The sequence below is a fragment of the Trichosurus vulpecula genome, chromosome 5 (assembly GCF_011100635.1).
Source record: "Trichosurus vulpecula isolate mTriVul1 chromosome 5, mTriVul1.pri, whole genome shotgun sequence".
Classification (NCBI taxonomy): domain Eukaryota; kingdom Metazoa; phylum Chordata; class Mammalia; order Diprotodontia; family Phalangeridae; genus Trichosurus; species Trichosurus vulpecula.
The window spans coordinates 107,250,641-107,274,643 of NC_050577.1; the positions used below are offsets into that span (position 1 = coordinate 107,250,641).

Genomic DNA, 24,003 nt, shown 5'->3' on the forward strand with positions numbered 1-24,003 from the left:
CTGTGTGACCCTGGACAAATCACTTAACCTTTGTTTCCCTCTGTTTCCTCATCTGTAACTTGGGGGTAATGATAGCGTCTACCTCCCAAGGTGGTTACGATGCTCAAATGAGGTAATAATCATAAAGCATTTAACACAGTGCCTGGCACATAGTGAAGTGCTACTTAAATGTTTAGCTGTGTCCGACTCTTTGTGACCCCATTTGGGGTTTTCTTGGCAAAGGTCCTGGACTGGTCCCCATTTCCTTCTCCAGCTCATCTTACAGATGAGAAAACTGAGACAAACAGGGTTAAGTGACTTGCCCAGGGTCACACAGCTAGTAAGTGTCTGAGGCCAGATTTGAACTCAGGTCCGTTTGATTCCAGGGCTGTTATCTATCCACTGTACCACCTGGCTGCCCATATAAATATTGGCAATTATTATTAGACTCCAGAACTTTGAATGGTTGTTCACAAGTGAGAAAGAGGCTAATATAGAAGAGCCACCCTCCCTTGTTCCCTCTACTTTTCCTCTGATCCACCCCCCACTCCCACTTCTTTTTTTTCCCCCACTCCATTCCTGGGGCAGTCTTTTGCCAGAAGGGCTCAGAAACTGGGAAATCCCTGCTCATGGGCATTGAGTCACTTCTGCAGGATATAGATGTAAAGTACAAAGGCTTATCGGGGTGGGGGTGGGGGGGAATGTCTGGGATACGAAAGAAGGAGGGAAGGGTGCTCGGCTTCAGAGTGAATGCCCAGTCTCTAAGTGCTCTGAGTAGAGTGTGCATGGACCTATCAACATAAGCTCTTCTAGCTTTCGGGCCAGCTAAAGAGTGAGCTCTTCTTTCTGCTGCTAGGGAGATCAATGGGGCTTCAACTCTGAAGGGCTAAGAAAATCCTTACAGGCTCCACTCAGATGCTCCTCTGCTTTGGGTGGGAGGTGAGGCCTGGGAACCAGGACCTGTCATTTGAACCAGTATGCTCCCTGAAGCTGTGTTCTCTTAGGGCTAGTGTTGTAGAACAGGGCATTGTCTCCAATTGTTAGTTACCGGCTTTAATTTGGAACTTTTCTTTCCTAAGGTAAATGCGCCCTTTAAAATGGGCAAGGTTTCAGTACTTGTCAAGAGTGTTTTTTGTGGATTATATAGAAGCCCTCTTTTAGGACAGTAGACCAGCAGCTCAAATGCCATCAGCTAATTCAGAATCAAATGCAAGCTGCTACAGCAAGCCTTTATCAAGTGTCTAGAGTGTGTGTGGCAATATGGCACCATACTTTTCATTTCTTATATTGGCATAGTAGGTATCCACAAAATAGATTTCTATACTGTATTTTTTTTCTAAGTTGGAATATCTATACAATGGGTTTCTTCCACTCAAGAATATTCCTGTAATGTTGAGTTCTAGGGATGAGAATGATTGCAGTTGAGAAAAGCTTCCCTTCAGAAACACAGACCATGGAGAGAGAGGGGAGCACGATTTTGTTTTAGCGGGACACAATCTTTATAGAGACTCCATTTCGGGGTCCAAGGGCAGATCTGGACTCCAGCTGCAGGGGTACCTGAAATAAAGAGCAGAGAGATGAGAATATGTAGTCATGAGAAAAGCTTGAGCTGATCTGGAAGGAGACTCAATAGGCTAAAAGGCAGAAGTGAAGAAGGACTGCATTTCAGGCCTGGAAACAGGAGAATGGAGTGTCTGCCATGTGTGAGAAAGGGAAAGCGGGCTATTTTAGCTGCACTCCAGGAAGGGGAGCAATATGTAATCAGGCCAGAAAGGTAGCTTGGCGGTAGGCTATGAAAGACTAAATACCAAGAAGAAGGGTTTATACTTGACCCTAGCAGCTCTCTCTTAGCCTTCCAACACAGCTTCTTCTCCCTATACAATCGGCTTGTTTCCAGCTTTCCTGACTCGCCTTCCTAATCTGGGGGCATGAAAGGTCCCATGTCTGTATAGTGGGCTTCCCTCGGATTTGGCGGGTGCCCCAGTTGCCATAACCTGGTGACTGACCAGGTGTTTCCAGATAGACACGGGGGCCACTTCCAGAGAAGCTCAGTGCTGCCATGCACTTGTATACCCTGGCTATTTTAGGGCCGAGTAAACTTCCTCCTTTGCCTTGTTTCATCCCTACGTTGAACCTGATTTAAAATGGTGCTGGCTTTAGAGCCACACCCTCAACAAGGAGAGACTGTGGTCAGATCCCGGCTTTAGGAAAATCCCCCTGTGTCAACTGGGAGGAGGGTGGACTGGAGAGAGGAAAGACTATAAAGTACTTTGCCTTTTATGGATGGGTAAGCTGAGATCAAATCAGTCAATCTTAAAGAAATCAATCCTGGCTATTCACCGGAAAGTGAAATACTGAAGCTTAAGTACTTTGGCCATATAATGAGAAGAGAGGAGTCATTGGAAAAGACCCTGATGTGGGGAGGATTGAAGGCAAAAGGAAAGGGGGATGGCAGAGGAGGAGATGGAGAAATAGAGTCAGGGAAGCAAAGAGCAGAAGCTTAGATGGACTTTGAGACATAGTGAAGGACAGAAGGGCCTGGCCTGCTGTGGTCCTTGGAGGTCACGAAGACTCGGACACCACTCAACAACAATAACAAGGACGGACTGAGGCCCAGAGAAGTAAAATGAGTAGAATAAACTTGGCAGAGCCAGGACTAGAGGACGAGTCTCTCGGCCCCCAGCCCAAGGCTCTTCATTTTTTGCCCCATGGAGTTGTTGTGTTTTTGGACCTGCTAGCAGCTCTCTGAATGACAGGCAGAACTCAAACAACCCCTAGCCCAGCTCCCTTTTGTGTAGCTCTTCAGCGCCCCCGTGAGGTATCGGTAGTGCATGGAATATTATTTCTGTTCCATAGATGAAGTAATTACGGGAGTCAGAAAGCAAGCTGCCTTCCACGTGGTCACAGGCTTGTAGACATTCGTGTCAGGCTTCAGAGCCAGGTCCTCGGACTCCAACTTCAGCATCCCCTCCAGGACAGCCCAGTACCTTCAAAGGGCCGGCCTTGGAATTCAAGCCTAGGACGCTGCTGTTGCAGACACCCCCGTGTCTAGGTGCCCCAGGTGAGAGGGCCATAAGAACAACTGCCCCTCACTCACTTTGTGTGTCTGGAATTCCTGTCTCACCTTTGCTCTTGGAAAAGAGCTGGGGTGCAGGGCAGCTAGGTGACTTAGTGGATAGAGCACTGGCCCTGGAGTCGGGAGGGCCCAAGTTCAAATGCGACCTCAGACACTTACTAGCTGTGTGACCCTGGGTAAGTCACTTAACTCCAATTGCCACCAAAAAAAAAAAAATAAAGATAAGAAAAAGAGCTGGGATAGAGTGAGGAGGAGAAAGAGGGCCAAGGGGACTGCTGGGGGAGGAACCCCCCTGAAGAAAGGAGAAGGGTTTACCTGGGTCTCGGGGCAAGTTTCAAACTTGAACTTCTGAAGAATTCGAAGCAACGTCAGCTTGATTTCCAGGATCGCCAGCTTCGCTCCGATGCAGCTACGAGGACCTGCCCCAAATGGGAGGTAAGTGAAGGGCAGATGTTGCTGTCTTGCCTCTCGGCTAAACCTGCAAGGTCAACCAAGCGTACCCCATGAGTTCTGAAAAATGAGGCCGCTTCAGCGTCTCTCAGAAGTATTCCTAGCCTACTTTAATATTACAACTCCTATTTATATTGAAACCTTAAGGCTTACAATGCGCTTTTCACACAATAATGCTGTGAGATCGGTATTATAAATGCTTGTAGTACCTATTTCATAGCCCAGAAAATTAGGCACAGATGGGGAAATGATTCATTTAGCGTCACGTAATGTCTACGTTAAGGCTTGAATCCAGGTCTTTTGGAGTTGTGGTTGCTTATTGCATTAATCAGAGTTCTTAAAATTTTCAGTTGTGCAGAAAACTTCACAGAAAGGCAGCGTTGGTGTAATGGAGCTGGCTTCGAAACTGGGAAAACCTGGGTTCTAGTGTTACCTCTGACATGTGGTCTCTAGGACCCTGGGAAAGTTACCACCTCTCAGCACTCTAAGGCTCGGGTATCAAATTGAAATAGAAACAGGGGCCACTAAACCATACGTTAGGGTCCCTGTGAGTCACATATTCATTTAATTTTGAAATGTAATGTAATATTAGCTATGTTTTGTTGCATTTTTATTTTGTTAAATATTACCCAATTACATTTTACTCAGGGTTCGGGGCACCTTGGGACTGCATGTCTCCAAGCAGCTCTCTTTAGAATATAAGTTGCAGAGAAAGTGCCGACCTACATTAATAGAGGGAATTTCCCCACCTGGGAGTTCTATATACCAGTGAAATCACAAATCTGGTCCCTATTCCCTTTTCTCCACCATGTTGTAATCATTGTATGAATCTCTCCTGATTCTGCTCACTTTACTCTGTATCATCAGTTCATTGGGATATTACCAGGTTTCTCCGAATCTGTCCCTCTTGCAATTTCTTATGATATAAGAATATTTCATTACATTCATGTAGCATCATTTGTTTATCAATTTCTCCAATTGATGGGCATCCACTTTGTTTCTGGTTCTTTGCTACAACAAAAGCACTGCTATTAATATTTTCGTATATTTGGATCCTTCCTCTCTTTCTTTGATCTCTTTGGGGTATATGGCAAATCTTGGTATTGTTGGCTAAAAGATTAGTGGCGGTTTCGGGGGTATGGTCTAAATTGCTTTCCGGATTGACTAGACCAATTCATAGCTATACCAACAATGCATTAGTGTACCGGTCCTCTTTGATCTCCTCCAGTAATTGTCATTTTCCCTTTTTTTTTGTCATCTTTATCAATCTTGAGGGTGGGAGATGGAATTTCAGAATGGTTTTAATGTGAATTTATCTTGTTTTTAGTGATTTGAAGCATTTTTCCTCATGGTTGTTGATAACTTGCTTTTTTAAAAAAAAGAACTTCTTTGTGAGTTGCCTGTTCATATCCTTTGACCCTTTGTCTATTGGGGAATGTCTCAGGGGCATAGAAAGGTTAATTCACACGGCCAAGGTCGCTCAGTAAGTGGAATTCCAGTCTCTTGCCTCCTAATGAATGGTTTTTTTCCCCATTCTACCATATTGCTCAGAAACACTTTGATTTATGAAGCAGGCTTAACGCATAGGTTATGCAAAGGCAAATTTCTGCCCTGTCCATATTGGAATTGTGATTTCTAAATGGGATATTATAGTCAGGGTCCCAAGGGTTGATCACTTCTATTTCCATGAATAAACTAGAGCTTCACAAGATGTCTATCAAGTATTGAGAACCATATATTAGAAACTATCTGATTACTTTATGGGCACATCTAGACCCATAACTAAGGCAGGGTGAATGGGGCTCTACCCCAGGATGCTGAAATTTACAGGGCTCTAATAGTACTTACATTCCTTTAATAGAACCAACTACCCATTTCCTTCCACTGATAATGGCTTCCCACTCTTCTGGAACCTGTGTCTCTCCTCATTATGGCGCAGTATCCAGGGTCCCTCCCCAGCTGTGTCTTGCTTTTCTCCCCTTGAACTGAATTTGTTTAAAAAATTGATTTAAGGTCATGTCTCTATACTGCTTTCCTTGCACGTGTTTTACTTTCAAATAAGGTTACTGTGTTATAGTAACTGTTTTATTTTGTTACAACAGACCTCTCATGAAGTAGGAATCATCTGTAAATGTAATGTTAAAAACAAAAAGACATCAATAAGACTTTAAAAGAGTTATTGATGTCTTTGCACACTGTACTTGCCATCTACTCTCACAAAAAAGAAGAAACATTCTGCATAAGTGGCTAATAAAGCATCCACACCTGACTTTGTAGGGTACATTCTGCATCTAGTCCCCTATCTCTCAACTGGAGAGGGAAATGTGTCTCATCGTCTTTTCTGACTGAGTGCACTTTATGCAGCCTGCGTCAGTCACCGAATTTGCTAGCTATGGCTCTGGCGGCGTCCCTAGAGTAGCACCTCTCCTCAGAGGGCCATGAAGGGAGATGCTTCCACCAGTTGAGTGAGTATCTAACTGTACACACGATCAAACTCCAGTTACAGAGAAGCTTTGTGAATGTGAAAAAGAGGGAGAAGGACATTTCCTACCTCTCTGGGATAAATGTCTCTGGGTTTGGCCAGTATTCCGGATTATGATGCAGATAGCCGACAGCTGTTTCCACAATAGCCCCAGCTGGGATATGGAGGCCCCTCACTTCACAGTCTTTTGCTGTTTCCCGAGTGAACCTAGCATAGGCAAATGAGCACAGAGAATCAGATGCTAATGCTGCACTTTTAGAAGCCATCTATCTATGAACTGTATGACCGATAAAAGTGGAGCTTCCACCGAGACAAATTAGAGGCAAGGACAGCGTATTCATGTGTGCCAGAGTAAAAAGAAGACCATGGAAGGATTAGAAAAATGTTTTTTTCCCTTTTCTTTGCTATGCAGGAAAATGTAGAGATCTGATCGCATCATATTCCTGACCAAACATCTTTAGCAACTTATTGTTGTCTATCAAATAAAGACTCCTTTTCCTGGTTTTCAAGGACCTTTAGAATTTGAAGCCATCCTTCCTTTCCTTCCTTCTTCAAATATAAAATTCTCTGGCATTCAAGGTCCTTCATAACCTAACCCCTTCCCCATGCATGTGGCCCTCCCCCAAATTTTCCAATCTTCTCACACCTTACACCTCTTTATGTATTCTGCAATCCAGTGACACTGGCTTCCTTGCTATTTCTTGAGCAAGAAACTCCCATTTCCCAACTCTGGGCATTTTTACTGGATGCTTCTCCCTCTCACCCCCCTCCAGACCCTCACCTTTCCCGTATCTCTCTTCAAGTACCAGTTAAAAGCCCCTTTTCTACAGTAAAGCCTTTCTTGACCCCCCTTAATTTTAGTGCCTTTCATCTCTTGCCTACTTTTGGTGGCTTTCCTCTCTTGATTATCCTCAGTTTATCTTGTATATAGCTTGTTTATACATAGTTGTTTGCATGTTGTCTATGAGTATCAGCCCATGAGCTCCTTGACATCAAGGACTGTCTTTTGTCTGTCTTTGTATCTCCAGAGCTTAGCATAGTGCCTGGCACATGGTAGGTGCTTAATAAATGTTTATTGACTGACTTATTCCAAATTATTCACTGCTCTCCATACACCCTGTACTTCAGCTAACCTGGAGTCCTTGTGTCTTCTTGCACCTATGCCTTGTTTGATGCTATTACCAGTGCCAAAAATGTCCTCCCTCCTTGTCTTCACCTGATGCATTTCTATCCCTTCTTTAAGCCCCAGATCAGATACTGTCACCTTCAAGAGTCATTCTCTGATGTTGGTAATAATAATGATTTTTTTCTAAATAGATATAACATTTTGTTTCGTACCTTGTTAAGGCACCTATATAATCTTGTGTGCTATAGTTATTCATATTTGCATCTTACCTAGCCTGGAGCAAAGACTATGCCTTGACTAAACTTTGTCTGTGTTCTTGGCATAGTCCAGGAGTTTAACAAATATTTTTTGAATGAATGAATGAATTTGGCACCAAGTAAATTAAAAGGTACAAATATACCACAGGTCAAATCATATTTCTTATATATTCCATATAGAGTAGATATAACACGGCTATGCTGTTAGTCCTATCTCCCTCTCCCTCCCCCTCCCCATTACCTTGACAAATGAGAGTTATAATTAGAAAATTGCACTGTTTCTAGGATTTTAAATGCACACATATTTTGCTCCAAAGTACAAGCACCTTGTGTTTGTTACTGCCTGCAAAAGAGAGTACTTGGGATAAAATCAAAGACTCTACTGCCAAGGAGAGGAGAGAGTGCCGGGTGGACTGCTTGGGCTTTGATCTGCTGCTGTAGGTTCTATAAAGCCCTACAAGTATAAAGGGTGGAATGCTTATATAGGAAGCACAAGCCAGAGACGGGTTACCAGGAGATAATCAGACTGAGCATTTCCTCAAACTCCACATCTGGGAAAGCCTGTCTCTCTACAACCTTCAAGGAAAGTTGAGATCATTTCCACAAGTTGCTGTTGCTGTGACATTTCAGCTGTATATTGGGCCCTGTGCTCTTTAGCTTTTTAAAATATCAGATGCTGAGCTTTGCTTGTTCCTTTCGAGATCCCAAATTAACTAGGATCCAGCACCTACGAAAGGCCCATTTTAAAAAACATTTGAGAGAAAAAAATCCAAAAGGCACATCACACCCTCCGTGGCTCTGTCCTCCCTTGTATTAAGTCATCAGAACAAAGCATTCTGCAGCCTTCTCCCACTCCCTCAAAAATACCTTTACTGAGTTTTGATTCTTTAGCCCCTGCCTTTATAAAATGTAATCCTTTATAGGTAGGTTATGTATTAGTGCATTGTTGCTATATTTTTATAAAACTAGTTGAATATCTTGCCTACTATATTAGTCCCAGTCTATTAAATAAGGGGCCATGTGGTAAGTTTCTGTTTGAGTTTAGCTTAGAAGATAGCTTCTGGCCAGGCATGGAGTATACCTGGTAAAAATTGTTAAGGATATATTTGTACAAAGTTGATGCGGTGTAATTATAATAACCAATCTTGGCCCCAGGGGGATATGTGAAGAAATGTACCTCCTGCTTTTCATTGGAGATGTGGGGAACCATGGGTGTGAAAATTTGTATATGCTGCAGACGTGGCCAATGTGTGGGTTGATTGCAAAAGAAAGCTGTAGGGTAGTTAGTGCTACGCCTGGTGATAATAACTGTGATATAAAAACAAAAGGTATGAATAAAACTTTAGGAGGGGGGAAGAATGTATCTGCCTGGACTCTTGCAAATCAAATCAAAAGGGCTTTTCCACGAAAAAAAAGAGGGGGAGGAAGAAAACTGCTCAAATATATCCTTCAATAAAGACCAGAGACGGCAGTTACCATGTAGAAAGAAGATGCCCAGGAGTTCACTGGAGACAAAATAAAACAAAAGAAGACCTGTGATCTGTACATACAAATATATGCAAAGAATGGGTGAGAAGGAGGATGAGCTCGAGATCTAAATTCAGGAAGACAAGCTGGGCCTTGTAGATATCACAAACTGTGTTGGATAGAACCTGTAACTGGAAGATGACTATGGAAGGGCATATTATACCTTATTCAAAAGGGAAGAAGCATAGATAATAGAGGTATAAGTGTAGCTTTCTGTATTCGGATGATATACTCATAGAAGGAAATTCAGGAAGGACATTAGAGGGGAAATGGTGGAAAACATTTGGGTAAAGATCAGAAGTGCCTAAAACAGTCTGATAGTATGGTTGGAGTACACTAGGGCCACTTGAACGGTCTATCTGGCCCAGTCTGTCTCGTTGATCAACCTTTCTTTTAGTCAGTACCAACATAGTTTTGACGATACTACTTTGTAGTATTGGGGCAGGTAGGTGGCACAATGGATAGAGTTCCAAGCCCAAAGTTAGTTAGACTTGTCTTCCTGAGTTCAAATCTGGCCTCAGACACTTACGAGCTATGTGACCCTGGGCAAGTCACTTCACCCCGTTTGCCTTAAGGAAGTGGCAAACCACTCTAGTATCTTGGCCAAGGAAACCCCAAATGGGGTCATGGAGAGTTGGGCAAGACTGAAATTACTCAACAAACAACACTTTGTACTCTACTTTGATATACCACTAGTCCCTTTCCTTCCCACTATTTTTCATTATTCTCATTGAGAAACTGTTGAGGGGTAGGATTTAGGGATCTTTTCTGGCAGTGGTCAGTTGAACTCTCCGTAAGCTGAAACTCTTTAAATGAACACATACAATTTTTGTGTGAGAAAAGTATTTATTGGGGACTTTTTAATGAGGTCATAAAGACTATCAGGAAATTGCTAGCTCAGGACAAACATACAAATCTATTTTTAAGAAATGATGCCTCTGTGTTGAGAATAGAATCCTTAGCAATAAACTTAAAAATATAAGACAATTATTTCAGGGTATGGAAATGGATCTCTCTCCTGGACCTGACTGGGCTTCCATTGAGGCCATGGGGAGAGGAAGGGAAAAAGGAGAGTGAGAAAAAAGGAGGCTGTTGGATGTTTCTCCTTTTGAAGGTGAGAGATACTGTTCCATTCTGCAGGAGAGAGAGACAGAGAGATAAAGATAGGGAGATAAAGAGAGAATAGGGGGAAGAGAGAGAGGTTAAGAGAAGAAAATAGAAGTCCTATGTCTTTAAATCTACTACTGCTACATTTGGCCAAGTCAGGTATCCTGCTAGGGTCCATACCTATCCAACTTTGCTTTCTTGAGAACCGATGGTAACCGATGCCAATTTCCTCCAGATCTGAAGGTCAGTGGCAATCTCTATCCCCTTTCCCAAGGAAGAAGTCAGTTTTGAATCAAGGGAATCCTGCCTTGTTCATAAATAGAAAACCTCCCCTTCATTCTGGTTAACCTAAAATGTTAGGGACCACCCTTTCCTGAGGCTCATTCTTCTGGTTAAAGATGCAGGGAAAAAAAGAGCTATTATGATAAGTGGCATTTATAGAGATTTTAAGGTTTGCAAAATACTTTCCACGCATTATCTAATTTGTGCCTCCCAACAGCCCTTTGAGGGGGGAATAAGTATTATCCCAGTTTTACAGAGGAGAAAATTGATACCATATGGTGAGAGGCAGGATTTGAACTCTTGCTTTTCTAACTCCAGTTTCAGGATGCTGTCTCCTTCAACCTGTTCTCTTTCAACATTATTCACTCTTTTGTGCTTCCCTCCCCAACTCCAAACAGCCAGAAGGTAACTGGGGGTCAGCTCAGATGTTCCTTATAATACTGCCAAAGAACGCTCAGTTGATAAGCTCTACTTAACATTAGTGTCACCTGCAAATCTGATGAGCATATCATCCATTCCTTCATCTAAGTTACTGATAAAATATTGAGCAGCACAGGACAAAGGACAGATCCTTGTGCCACTTCCTTTAAGAGGATATTAATGATTAACTATTCTTTGGGTCTAGTTTTTCAAACGCTTTTGAATCCACTTAACAACTAGTATCTAGCCCTGTCTCTTCATCTAGCCTACAAAAATATCATACTTTGTTTAAAACCATCCAGGTAGATTGTGTCTGCAGCATTCCCCCGAGTTACCATAAGCCTAGTAACCCTATGAAAAAGGAAATGGGGTTTGGCTTAACCGGCTTTTGATAAAGTTATGTTTGCTCCTAGGGGTCACTGCTTCCCTTTCTAAATGTGCACAAACAATCCTTTTAATAGTAACAATATGTTCTAAATGTATTCTGCAATGTTTTCTCTAAATGTAGTAAGTCTTGTAACCTTGTTAAAAAAAGAAATGGGCTCAGACTGACGTGACCTGCTGTTGATGAATCAGTCAAGCATGTGGTCTTATACTCCCTTTTTTCTTGCTTACCCACTATGCTTTGTGTGGTTCCTGTTTGACTTTGTCTTGAGATGTCTATGCTACGTGTTTTAGCCTACAAGTCACCTTTTGGCATTAGTGGGTTATAATCTTGAATAAAATTACTAAATGAGATGAATTTGATCTCTGTGCCTAATGAAACATCTTTAATTGAAATAATCCCCATTTATGGCCAGTGTCAGGGGCACATGGATAAAGCCTATGTTATAGGTGTTCTGTATTTTCATAGGAAGGAGGTGGCATTGAATAATATCGGTTATAGTAGCAATAGCTGGCATGTAGATAATGTTTTAAGGTTTGCAAAGCTCTTTATAGACATTGTCTTATTTGATATTCTCATGACAACCCTGTGAGGCAGATGCTATCATTATTATTCCTGTTCGTGTGCTCCAGTGGTGTCAGAAGACCTGAGTTCACCTCCCGTTTCCAACACTACCTAGGTGACCTTGGACAAAATCACTTAACTACTCTGGGTTTCAGGCTCGTGTGTGTGTGTGTGCGTGTGTGTGTGTGTGTGTGTGTGTGTGTGTGAAAGAGAGAGAGAGAGAGAGAGAGAGAGAGATTGAGAGATTGGGAGATTTTGGACTAGATGGCCTTTGAGGTCTCTTGCAGTTCCAATCTTATGATCCTAAGAGGAATTGGGGGAAGCTGGGTGGTGCAGTGGATAGAGGGCCAGACCTAGAGTCAGGAAGACTTGAGTTCAAATATGATCTCAGACATTTGCTAGCTGTGTTACCCTGGGCAAGTCACTTAAACCTCTTTGCCTCAGTTTACTCATCTGTAAAATGAGCTCGAGAAGGAAACGGCAAACCACTCCAGTGTCTTTGCCAAGAAAACCCCAAATGGGGTCGTGGAGAGTCCAACACCACTGAAAAAAATAACTAATGAACAAGAGGAAATGGAGACCCAGGTTAATTGGTGAGTGTCCGAGGCAGGACTCAAACCCGGATGTTCCTGATTCCAAATCCAGTTCTCTCTCCACCATGACACCTTATCTCTTTACCATGTTCAAAGAGGAATCATAGACTCTGAGTTGAAAGAGGCGTCTGAGGCCATTTGGTCCAACTCTCTTTATGAATATGAATAAAGATTCCCTCTGTGACATTTCTGACCATTAATGGGGAATTTGCTACCTTCTAAACCAGCTTGCCCTGTTTGGGGACCACTCCAACCAATTATTAGAAAGTTTTGCCTTATATCCAGCTGAAACCTGCCGTCTTTGTTACTCCCACCTAATAGGAAGGAAGAAAGCACGCAGTTATTAGGCACTTTCCATGTGCTAAGCACCAGGGGTACACATATAAGCAAAAAGCAGGGCAGCTCCGCCTTCCAGCTTACAGTATCCTAATGAAGAGAGGAAACACCCAAAAGGGAGCTGAAAAGAAGGAAGAGAAGGGAGGGGAAACGAAATCCAGAGAAAGTTAAAAAAAAAAATCAGAACAGGAGGGGAATGAAGGCAGGCCGGCCTGGGCTTGTCCACAAAATGGAGACTGGGAGGAGCTCGCTAATGGAAGTGGGGTGGGGTGGGGGAATATTCCATGATGAACAGGCTGCGAGGGTGAGCTGCCCTTCTGGGGTCAAGCAGAACTGCATGATGAAACATGATCTGAGCTGTACAATAACAAAGCAGATGCTACAGTGAAGGATTTCACAGTACCTGCTGCTAGATGACGAACATTCATAGACAACAGCATTATTTTACTTGCTATTATCCATTTGAAAAGCTGTTCGGAAAAGTATCTTCAAGTTTGTATAATTCCCTCTTTAAAAAAAAGGCAAACAGTACATCTTAATGATGTTCATGTCTGGAAAATTAATTCCTTAAAGTGCTGAGTTGAACATATGGCATGTGATTAAATCAGTTTGTCTTACTCCTGTTTACATAGCCCTGAATCTGAACACTTCTTTGTTCACTCCAAAGAACCATTTATTGGGGAAATCTGAGAGCGATGGTAGAACACCAGCTCCGGCCTTCCAGGCACCTACTTTTAATTGGCGGAGATTAAGCAGAGACCCATTAAACCTTTGGAGACCATTCTACCCAGGAGAAAGTAAACTCCCTGAAGGCAGGGACTCTCATTTTCGTTTTTGCATCACCCAGCGCCTACCGTCTCATCTTGCTCATAGAAGGGACTTAATATATTTGTTGGATCGAATCTGTTGAACTGAATTACAAAGTAATATATGAAAAAATTCCAGAATAGAATATGAAACTGTATTTCAGCTAATAAGTCCTAAGGCACAGTATAGCATCAATTTATGTAGCTGCTTGTGGCAAACACGTTGTGTCCATAATCTCGTTTCATCATAACAACCCTCAGAGATGTAGAGCGAGTATTATTAGCACAGCTGTGATTCAGACAGGTTAAGGGACTGAGCCAAGGTCACAGAGCTAATAAATGCCACCCCCAGGAGTCTTAAGATTCAGATGTCCTTATACTTTCCTGTTTGTCTTTATGCTAACCTGCCTCAATAAATGAAGGGTGTGATTTATGTGGGACCCGGGCTTGCCTTAGGCAAACTTCTTGGAGGGGTAAGTTTTGAGCTGAAGGAAGAGATGGACAGAGATTTCTGGAGAGAAGAGGAGAGAGTAGCCCTCTCCCTCCCCTTTCTTTCCTCTTCTTCTCCTTCCCCCCATCCCCTTTCCCCCCTTGCCCTCCCCACCTCCGTAAATGTCATACCATGATAAGGAACCAGAGGAAGACTTTAATAGAGAAACAAGAAGGGGACCCTGAAAGGAGGATAGGAGAAGTGAGCCTAGTGGTGAAAAGCCCTGGCAAGGGGAAAGTGGCATTCTGGGAGAGGGGGCCATTTAACTCTTGATTCTTCATGGGGTCAGGGCAAGGGAGTCGGTCCTGGGAAAGAGGTACCATGAATGGGACCTGGGTGGAGGGGTCCTAGATAAAGTTGTTATGCTATAGACTTAGGGATGGTCATTGCTGAGTAGAAAGTTCTTCCTGGGGGAAGAATCTGAATGTTGGCACCCAAGAATAAACAAAGCCCTGAGCCTGTGCTATTAAATGCTCTATTAAGTATTAACATCTCTGTTTTATTGATGAGGAAAGAGACTCAGAGGTGAAGTGTGGTATAGCGGATAGAGTGTTGGACTTTAAAGTTTAAGAAGACCTAAGTTTGAATGTTGCCTCAGACGTTTTACTAGCTGTAGAGCTCTGTAATCTCTCTGGGCCTCAGTTTCCTCACATGTAAATGAGAGTGGCTGGACTCTAAGATCTCTCCCAGCCCCAGATTGATGATTCTATGATTATACACACAGCTATTAAATATTGGGTCTTCCATTTGAACTTAGGTCTCCTGACTCCAAAACCTAGTACTTCCTACTATACTTATTCTGTACCATTTTACCCCCGTTACTTATTGACTCAGAGAAATCCATCTGTCAGCAAACATTTATTGAGGGCTTACTATATACAAGGTGTTGTGTGAGGCAGTCTGTGTTTGTGGGAGCTTACACCACCAAATATAAGATGCCGTTTCTACACTTCGGGGGCAGAGAGGACGATTGGGGAAATAAGACATATACATGAAAAGAGGACCATCAGTAAATGGCAGCTTGAGCGGCACCCGGGCAGCTAGGTGGCTCAGAGTGCTGGGCCTGGAGTCAGGAAGCCTGAGTTCAAATCTGGGCCTCAGACACTTACTAGCTGTGTGACCCTGGGCCGGTGACTTAGCCTCTCTGTTTGCCTTACTCTACTGGAGAAGGAAATGACAAACCACTGCAGGATCTTTGCCAAGAAAACCCCAAATGGGGTCACGAAGAGTTGGACGTGACTGAAATGAGGCAACAACAAAAACAGAGAGTAAGTGCTATACAAGACCAGGGAAGGGAAAGGATAATCATGCCCACAGAATCACAGATTAAGGGAACTCAATGGCCATCTAGTCCAACTCATAGCTGAAGAAGAATCCCATATTCAACATATCCCAAAAAGTGGTTATCAAGTCTTTGCTTGAAGACTTCCATCATGGAGGAAACCATGACTTCCCAGGCAGCCCATTCTATTCTTGGATAATCTAATTGTTAAAAAGTTTTTGCCTTATGCCAAGCCCAAATTTATCTCTTCTCGTGTTTACCCACTGCTCCTACTTATGCCCTCTGGGCCCATGAGAAACCAATCTAATCACTTTTCCCAATGAAAGCTCTTCTGATACTTGAAGACAGTTTTTATGACTGCCCTGAATACTTTCTCCTCTTCTCCAAACTTCAATGCCAATTCCTTCCACCAATCCTCATATGTCATGAGCCTGAAGCCCCACCCCAGTCTGGTTGCTCTCCCATCAGCTTCTTCCTAAAATGGAAAGTAATACTGAAGATGCAGTCTGACCAGTCTGCCCTGTACAGTAAGTACAGTAAGACTATCATTACCATATTCCTGGGGGGAAAAAGAGCTTAAGATTGCCTTGGTTATTTTAGTTGTCTTATCATATTGTTAATTTATGGTTTGCAGTATAAAACCCCCAGATCTTTTCCCAGAAAACTTCTATCTGACCATACCTTCCCCATCTTATACATCTGAAATCAATTTTTTTGAGCCCAAGTATGATTTTACATCTAACTCCCTTGAATTTCCTCCTATTAGATTTAGCCTACCTGAAAGCTGGTGGGTACATCCTCAAGGTCTCTGAAATCACCATATCCAGGTACGGTAATTCTTCTTCCAGGGTGCAGAATTTGGGGACAGTCTACCAGCAAGGCACAAGAAAAAGAAAGCTGTGTTAAGATGACTCCAGCAATTCTCAACTTTTCCATATTTTTCAAGTTGGAATCCTACCACAGATGTATAAATAAAAACTTCTCTACTTACAAGCAAGTATAATACAAATCTCAATAGGAAAGTCTATGGACAGTTCTCCTATACTGGAATTACATTGTATTCCGTGTTGCTCAAAACAAGCAGTCTGACACCTGGGGCTTAAAAATCTCTGTGTCAAAACCAAACCAAACCACAAAACACACAAAAAAATCTCTGGGTTGTCATGATTCCAGAAGACTCATGATGAAACCTGCTCCCCACCTCTTAAAAGAAAGGCGGCAGACTCACTGCAGATTCACATGTATTTTTTTTCCAATATGGTCAATGCAGGAATTTGTTTTGCTTATTTGTTACAAAGGTAGGCGTGAAAACATGGCTTTTTGTTGATTTAAAACATTAAATAAAAAAAGAAATCTCTGGGTCACAATGGGATCTCTGTGAAACTCAGGGAAACAGCATGATGTATTGAAAAAAGCAATGCAAGTGTTGTCTGCAGCTCTAAGTGTGAGTTCTGGCTTTACTGCTGTAAACAGCCATGTGAGCCTAGACACGGTGGATGGTAGTGCTGGACTTGGATTCAGGAAGAGTTGAGTTCAAATTGTGTCCCTGCTGCTTGTTAGCCATGTACTCCTGGACAAGTCACTTAACCTCTTTAGTTATAGGCTAGAAGACCACATTTCTAGGCTGTTGCAATATTCCTGCTCTGGGTAGTTCAGCCAAACTATTGTGTTTGCTGCTTTCTGTACACAGGGTTCCACTTCCCATCTATACCTTTCTACAGGCTGTCGTCCATAGCTAGAATACATTCCCTCTTCACTTCTGCCTTTTAAGATCTCTGGCTTTCCTTAAGTCTCAGCTTAATTGTCACTTCCTACATGAAATGCATCCTGATCCCCTAATCTGCCAATACCCTACCTCTACCCCAAGTTACTTAATATACATTTTGCATTTATATATCTGTATAAATGCTGTTTCATCTAAATAGCATGTAAGCTCAAAAATTACATTGTATTAAGGAATGTACTAGCAAATATTTAATAACACTCTCTAAGGAAAAAAAGAAAAGTACACACACCACAGTTTCAAATTTAATCTGCATTATTCACATGTTCTGTTCTCCATTACTTTTTTTTTGGACAATCAACAAACAGAACAAGCCCTGATTTGTAGCATTTGTCTATTTCTGAGGTATAAGTGCTCACACTGAAAATTTAACAATTGGCTCTCAAATGGTAGGAGCTGTTTCAATGATATAACCTTGCTTTTATTTATTTTGGGTATACTCACATGTGTACATGTAATCTCCCCCAGGTAGACAGAGAGGGCAAGGAATTGTTTAATTTTTGCCTTTTGTATATATAGCACCATACGTGGCACATAGTAGGCACTTAATAAATGCATTTTGAATGAATGGAACAGCACAGACCAAATGACCCCTAAAGGTTTCTTCCAACTTGAGGCTTCTATGATCCAATTGCATATGATCTAGTCTATAAATTTGCAAATGCAAATGCAATCCAAATGCATATCATCTAGTCTGTGCAGACAGGAGGAGGGCCAACACAGGAAGCAGAAGGGAGGGCGGTTCACAAATCAACATAACTTACTTTGTCTCTTCTAGGCTCTCTCCTTTTGAAAAAGCTGGTGACAAAAGCTTCATGTCTTGGTTCTGCCAGCAGAGGGCAGCAAGAGTACATTGAAGAACAGGGTTCCAGTGAACCTAAGTACCCGTGGGGTTCTCTCCCCAGTTCTACCATTTAGTGGCTGGGCATATCACTTACCCTGTCTGTAACTGAGCTTCAGTTTCCTTATCTGAATAATGAGGTAACAACATTTGCCTTATGTGTGTGTATGTGTGTGTACATATTTGTATATATGTGTATATATATACACACATTTACGTGTATACATTTATCTATTTATATCTATCTATAGCCCACTGGGATACTGTGATGATGAAATGATATAGGGATGGGGACTAGACCTGTGATTTTCTTGTTATATGGAATTCCTGGCTATGGAAAATGCTTCTACCAATGCAGGTTGGCACCTTCACTACGATTTATAGTTTCAGACACTTGCCTGGGGGTACTCCGAGGTTTAGTGATCTGTCTAGGGGCACACAGTCAGTATGTATTAGAGGCTGGTCTTGAGGCCATCTCTCTGTTTACTTGTCACCATACATCTCTGAAATAGCATTCACAAACCACCATATCAATGATAGCGTTTTTTGTTGTGCTGTCTTTGATTTGTACTTTTGATTTCATTGGTATAAGGGAACATTGGCCGTAAGAACTACCTTTCTCCATTGAGATCAACAACTAATCTGTAATATCTTGTCTTAGAAAGTTTCTCATTGAGACTTGCCCGGAGTCACACATCTAGTATGTATCAGAGGTGGGATTTGAACCATGTCTTTCTATCTCAGTGGCCAGCTCTATCCATGCAGGCTATGCTGTCCCTCTCAAATGTGAATTTTGGTATTCTTATCCTTCCGCGTTCCCTTAGCACTCATCTGCTGAAACACTTGCTTTGGTGCTTATTTAAACACCTGTGATTTTGCTGGCTTTAGTGCTCTTTCACCAGCATGAATTGAAATCCCTCTTTGGCTTAGGAGGTAGTCTTTGATCTGGACCAAAAAAAAAAATATTACCACCCTATAGCCAACCTGGTGATGAGCTTAGCTAGGCTGGTCTTCTGGTGATAGATATATAGTCTGTAGCCTTTCCAGCTTGATAGCACCTGTCAGAGTCTGCGCTTTGCTGGCACAATCTTCAAGAATCTTCTAGGGTCACTTCCATGATATCATGACATATGAGAGTAAGGCTTGAATGGAATCGGATTATATCTGCTGAACTATATTTTCACATTAATATTCTTGTACTGGACTGCCGGTCCATTTACTCAGGACTACATGCTGGAATCTTCTTGGGGGAAGGAAGTAGAAGAATGAGGAGAAATAACTCTGTTCAGCCTTGTACCAGTGAGTCGATCGGCCTAAGTGGGTAAATACTGGAAGTATTGTGGGCGGGACACAGGGCAAGAATAGAACCTGGGTGTGGTCAGTGCATTCATGGCATGTGTTCCCTAGAACACACATAGCTATATATGCCCACAACTGTTGCATACACACCACCCCCCCCCAGCCCCACTGTGTCCTATTTAGGATTACTATCTTACTCTGAAATTTTGGCATCTTTCCTTAGAATTATGGGGCCAGAAAGGGCCTTCTCAAGTTCACTGTATCCCCCATTTTGTTGGAAGTGAGGCCTAGACCAGTGGCTTGTGCAAGGTTAATGCAGCTAGTAGATTGTGAAGTGGAATTCAAGCTTGGTTTCTTGACTCCTGCCCTGGCTTCTTTCTACTCTGCTTTGATGCTGCCCCTAGACCTGCTGCCTGTATGGACTGGAGCGGCAGAGCAGTAACCCTCCTCTCCCCACCCCACCCCCTCCTGCAGGGGCTGCGTAGTCCATCTACAGCAGGTTAAACCATCGTTAATAACGTAACATCTCTAGATCCCTTTATACTTACAAACGGCCCCACTTGGTCTTCACAGACATCCTGTGAAGTCGTACAGGCCAAATATGGCTGTTATCCCCATTTTACAGAGCAAACAGAGGCTTTGGGAGAAAGAGTGACCTGCTCAAGGTTAATGGTGTGGTATATGGCAGAGCCAGGACTCAGGTCTTCTGATGCTAACAATAATAATAATGGCGACAACAACTAGCATTTAGCGCTGTGAGGTTTGCAAAGCGCTTTATGTGTGTCACCTCATTTGATCCTCAAGACAACCCTGGGAAGTTATGTGCTATCATTGTGCCTATTTTACAGATAACAAAACTGAGGCACAGAAAGGTTAGGTGATTTGCCGTGGGTCACGTAGCTAGGGAGCGTCAGAGGCAGGATTCAAACTCAGGTCTTCTTGACTCTGAGTCTAGCATGCTGCCCACTGGACCACCCAGCGCCAAGCTGGCGGGATAGAAGGTGACTACCGAGCCATCCATAATGATGAGGGAGGAGTGGACGGTGGCTTCTTTCATGTGTTGTTGAAACAGCTCCCGGTGAAGTCAGCACAGCTTTGGCAATTAACCAATGTGACTACTCTAGATGGCGGGATGGACAATGCTGGTCTCAAAGCGGATTCCTTTCTCTAGCTTGAGTTACCTGGTTCAGCTGTGTACACAATCCCTTTGGTAGGGTAACTGCGCAGTTTGAACCTCACAAGGGGATGCTGAAGCTTTAGGCTGGGGCTGGGAATGTGCAAAATACCCAGCTGGCCCAAAGGAACATTGGCACAGCTTACAGGCAGTGACCTCTCACGGCTGGCAACTCTCTGAGACTATACAGGGGCAGAGAAGGTGGGGCTCTGCTTTAGTACAGGAAGAACCTCAATCTAATTTCATATGCCCATCTGATCATAGGTCTGGTAAAAAAAATCATGATCTTTTGGAAAATCTATTTAGAGTTAGAGATCGCTCAATAAGCATTTATTAAACACCTACCATATGCCAGGTGCTGTGCTAGGACAAAGGACAAAGGACAAAAGACAAAGATTAAACAAATGGTCCCTGACCTCTAGGGGCTTAACTTCTATCCAGGGAGACAACATGGACAAATAGAAGAATGTTCAAAATGAATTCAAGGTGCTTTGGGCAGAGGAGGCATCATCTAGACCAGAGGTTCTGAACCATCTTATGTCAAGGACCCCTTTGCAGTCTGGTGAAGCCCAGGAACCCCATCTCAAAATAATGTTTTTAAATGCATAAAATATAATACATAGGATTACAAAAGAATCCAATTATTCTGAATTCAGTTATCAAAATATTTTTAAAAAATAAGTTTACAGCCCCTGGTTAAGAACCTCTGATCTAGACAACATCCTCATTTTCCAGATGAGAAAGCTATAGGATGAAATGACTTTCCTGAAGTCACCCAGATAGCAAATGGCAAAGCCAAGAGTGAAAGAACCCAACCCTTCTGACAACAAGTCTAGAGTTTTCCCCTTTGCTTCCTGGTGCCTCTACTGGCCATTAGCAAAGAAAGAAAATACAATCAAGATACGGTTTTGGGAGATAGCTAGGTGGCACAGTGGATAGACTACTGGCCCTGGACTCAGGAGAAACTGAGTTCAAATCCAGCCTCAGACACTTGACACTGACTCGCTGTGTGACACTGGGCAAATTATGTAACCCTGATTGCCTAAAAAAAAGAGAGATGGATTTAGGGATATAAGTCTTCATTGGAGGCCCCTCAGTAGAGCTTCTCAAGAAAGACCTTTCCCCAGCTTCCCAGTTGGCCCTTCCAGGCACCCAAAGATCCATCTATGCCCTGCGGAAGCCACCTGGATTAGAATTCTACCATTGTTTGTATGTTGGTGGGACTGGCCCTTCTTTTGTTCATTGAGTTTAGCATTCACCATTATATTTTTAGAACGTGTTTTATCGTTGCTTTTTTTCTTTTAAACATTGGTGTCACTTTTCAGATCCCCTTCCTTCCTCCCCACCCCATCTCCCTTATAACTAAGCACAATTAAGCAAAACAAATGGAAATATTGACCATGTTTGATTGTGTAGCATTTAAATCTTAGAGAAACAACCAAATGATCCCAGGTGCAGCCCTGTGTTGCTTTGGCCTTGACAGGGGTGGGGGAGGGGCAGTAATATGCGTGTTATAGTACCAAGAGCACTGTATTTATTTATTTATTTATTTTCAATTTAATCTAATTTATTTTCAATTAACAAAAGACTATTTTCTCTCCCTCCTAAGAGCACTGGATTTAGAATCAGGGGACCTGGGGCTGAATCCTGTGCTCTGCTATGCAATACCTGTAAATGACCTTGGACTAGTTCCTTATATCGTCTGTAAAACGAAGGTGGGGAGGAGAGGAGGAAGTGGATTATAGGATTTTCAAGTTCTCTTTCTGTTCTGAATCCTTTGATCCTATAAGGCTGTGATATCATGAAAAGAAAGGATAGAATTTAAAAAAAAACCACCAAAAAACAAACCTGGCTAAATCTTGAACCATGAATGAGGTAGTTTAAATACAAATTAGAGGAATTAGTTCTTCATACAATCATAGAATTATAATTGGATGGGACTTTTTGAGGTCATCTAGTCCGCCCCCTGCATTTTACACATGTGGAAACTGAGGCCCAGGGAAGTTAAATGACTTGCCCAGGGTTATACAGGTTTTAAGCACGAAAGCCCAGATTCTAACTTGGGTCCTTTGACCCCAAAACTAACGCTTCTTCCAATTCCCATGCTTCCCTCATTATAGGAAAATGTTCCCCTCAGTTCCCTCGTTTCTTACCTCACCATTGAGCTAAGCAGGCCTGCTTTGGTCCTCGCCATGAGTTACTAACATAAGTATCCAGCAACTTTGCTGTTAAAGGCCCCCTTAGTACCCAATGGCGAGTTTGCATCACATGTATAAATGGGCACCAGAACAATGATTGGGCCAGCGAAAGTGAAGCTTCGATCTTGCCTGGGAGGTTGCTGTGACTGCCGCTTTATTTTAGAGGTCCACTAGGAGCCAGCCTCTTTTTTCTAATAAGTTGAAGCTCTTTCCTGGTGTGTTTCCCTTCTCACTTTTTCATTTAGCTTTGGCTTTCATTGATGCTGAAGAAAACAAAGGGCTATTATTATTCAAGACTCACAGAATCACAAAGTCAGAAGAGGTGACCCATTGAGTCAGGGTCCATGGTTCACCCAGATCACAATGTTGCCTCTGATCAAGGGGCACTGTAGGAGGATGTGGTAATTTGCCTTCCCAAACATCAACCTCTCAAGGTAGGGTTGGACCATGGGTGTGCCTGAGCTGGCTCAGGGTGGCAATTGTGAAATTTTCAGTGTGAGCACAGACACCTCAGAAATCGACAAACTACAAATCAGAGCTTAATTTATTGTGGGTTTTTAAAATTGTCTAGACTTAAAAGAGTGATGGAGAAAATGTGAATAACGCAGATTAAACTTAATAGTGTGTTAGGTATATATTTTTCCATCCAAAGAGCTAGTGGTAGTAGTAGTAGTAGCAGCAGTAGTAGTAGTGGCGGTAGTAGTAGCAGTCGTTGTCATGGTTTATAGCAACCCCTGTGTTGACCCTTAAGTATCCCTCCATCCTACCTGTCTAAATTCATCATCAATGAATTTATCTGACCTCTTAAGCCTCCTTGTATCTTCAGCCTCTCCCACAAGTTTCTTTCCCACTGGGTTTGGGGTCTCTAAATCTATGATCCTAAAAAAGACTTTTTTGTAGTTGGAGAGCTTTCTTTATTCCTAATATGTAGGTTAAAATATGCAATCTTAGAGTCTGAATGCATCACATACAAGGTCTAAGTCATCCTCAGGAGGCCAACTCCCTGAAGCATGAACCCGCTCTACACCATCCCCAAGTCACCCTTCGGTCTCTGCTTGTTCGCTTCCATTGGTGGGCAGCCTGTTCTGTTCCACTGGACATGTTCCACATAAACATATTAGGAAAGTAAATGAGGTTGTTCTTGACATTTAAAATAATAAGGCATTTCTATAAAATTTTAAGATTTATCAAGTGATATTCTACAACCACCTTATAAGGTATGTAGTGAAAATATTGTTATCTCTGTTTTACAGATGAGGAAACCAAGTCTCACAGAGCTGAAGTGATTTGCCCTAAGTCACAAAGATAACATGTAAATAGCAGATGCAAGACTTGGGGCATCCAGGTGGACAGTGGGCCTGAAGTCAGGAAGACTCATCTTTCTGAGTTCAAATTTTGCCTCAGACACTTCCTAGCCATGTGACCCTGGGCAAGTCACTTAACTCTGCTCCAATTTCCTCATCTGTAACATGAGCTGGAGAAGGCAATGGCAAACCCCTCCAGTATTTTTGCCAAGAAACCCTTCCATCCAAAACTCACGAAAGAT

General features: G+C 42.6%; 1 protein-coding gene across 1 annotated transcript in view; it reads right to left on the bottom strand.

The window, feature by feature from the left end:
• Nucleotides 1-772: 772 nt before the first annotated feature.
• TBXAS1 (thromboxane A synthase 1) overlaps nt 773-24,003 on the bottom strand; it is a 226,723-nt gene continuing 203,492 nt past the window's right edge. Inside the window, exons 10-13 of the mRNA XM_036760055.1 lie at nt 15,940-16,031; nt 6,057-6,194; nt 3,371-3,533; nt 773-1,536 (exon numbers count right to left, since the gene is read on the bottom strand). Coding sequence (XP_036615950.1) covers nt 1,462-1,536; nt 3,371-3,533; nt 6,057-6,194; nt 15,940-16,031 — 468 coding nt within the window. The 3' untranslated portion in view covers nt 773-1,461. The remainder of the gene's footprint in view (nt 1,537-3,370; nt 3,534-6,056; nt 6,195-15,939; nt 16,032-24,003) is intronic.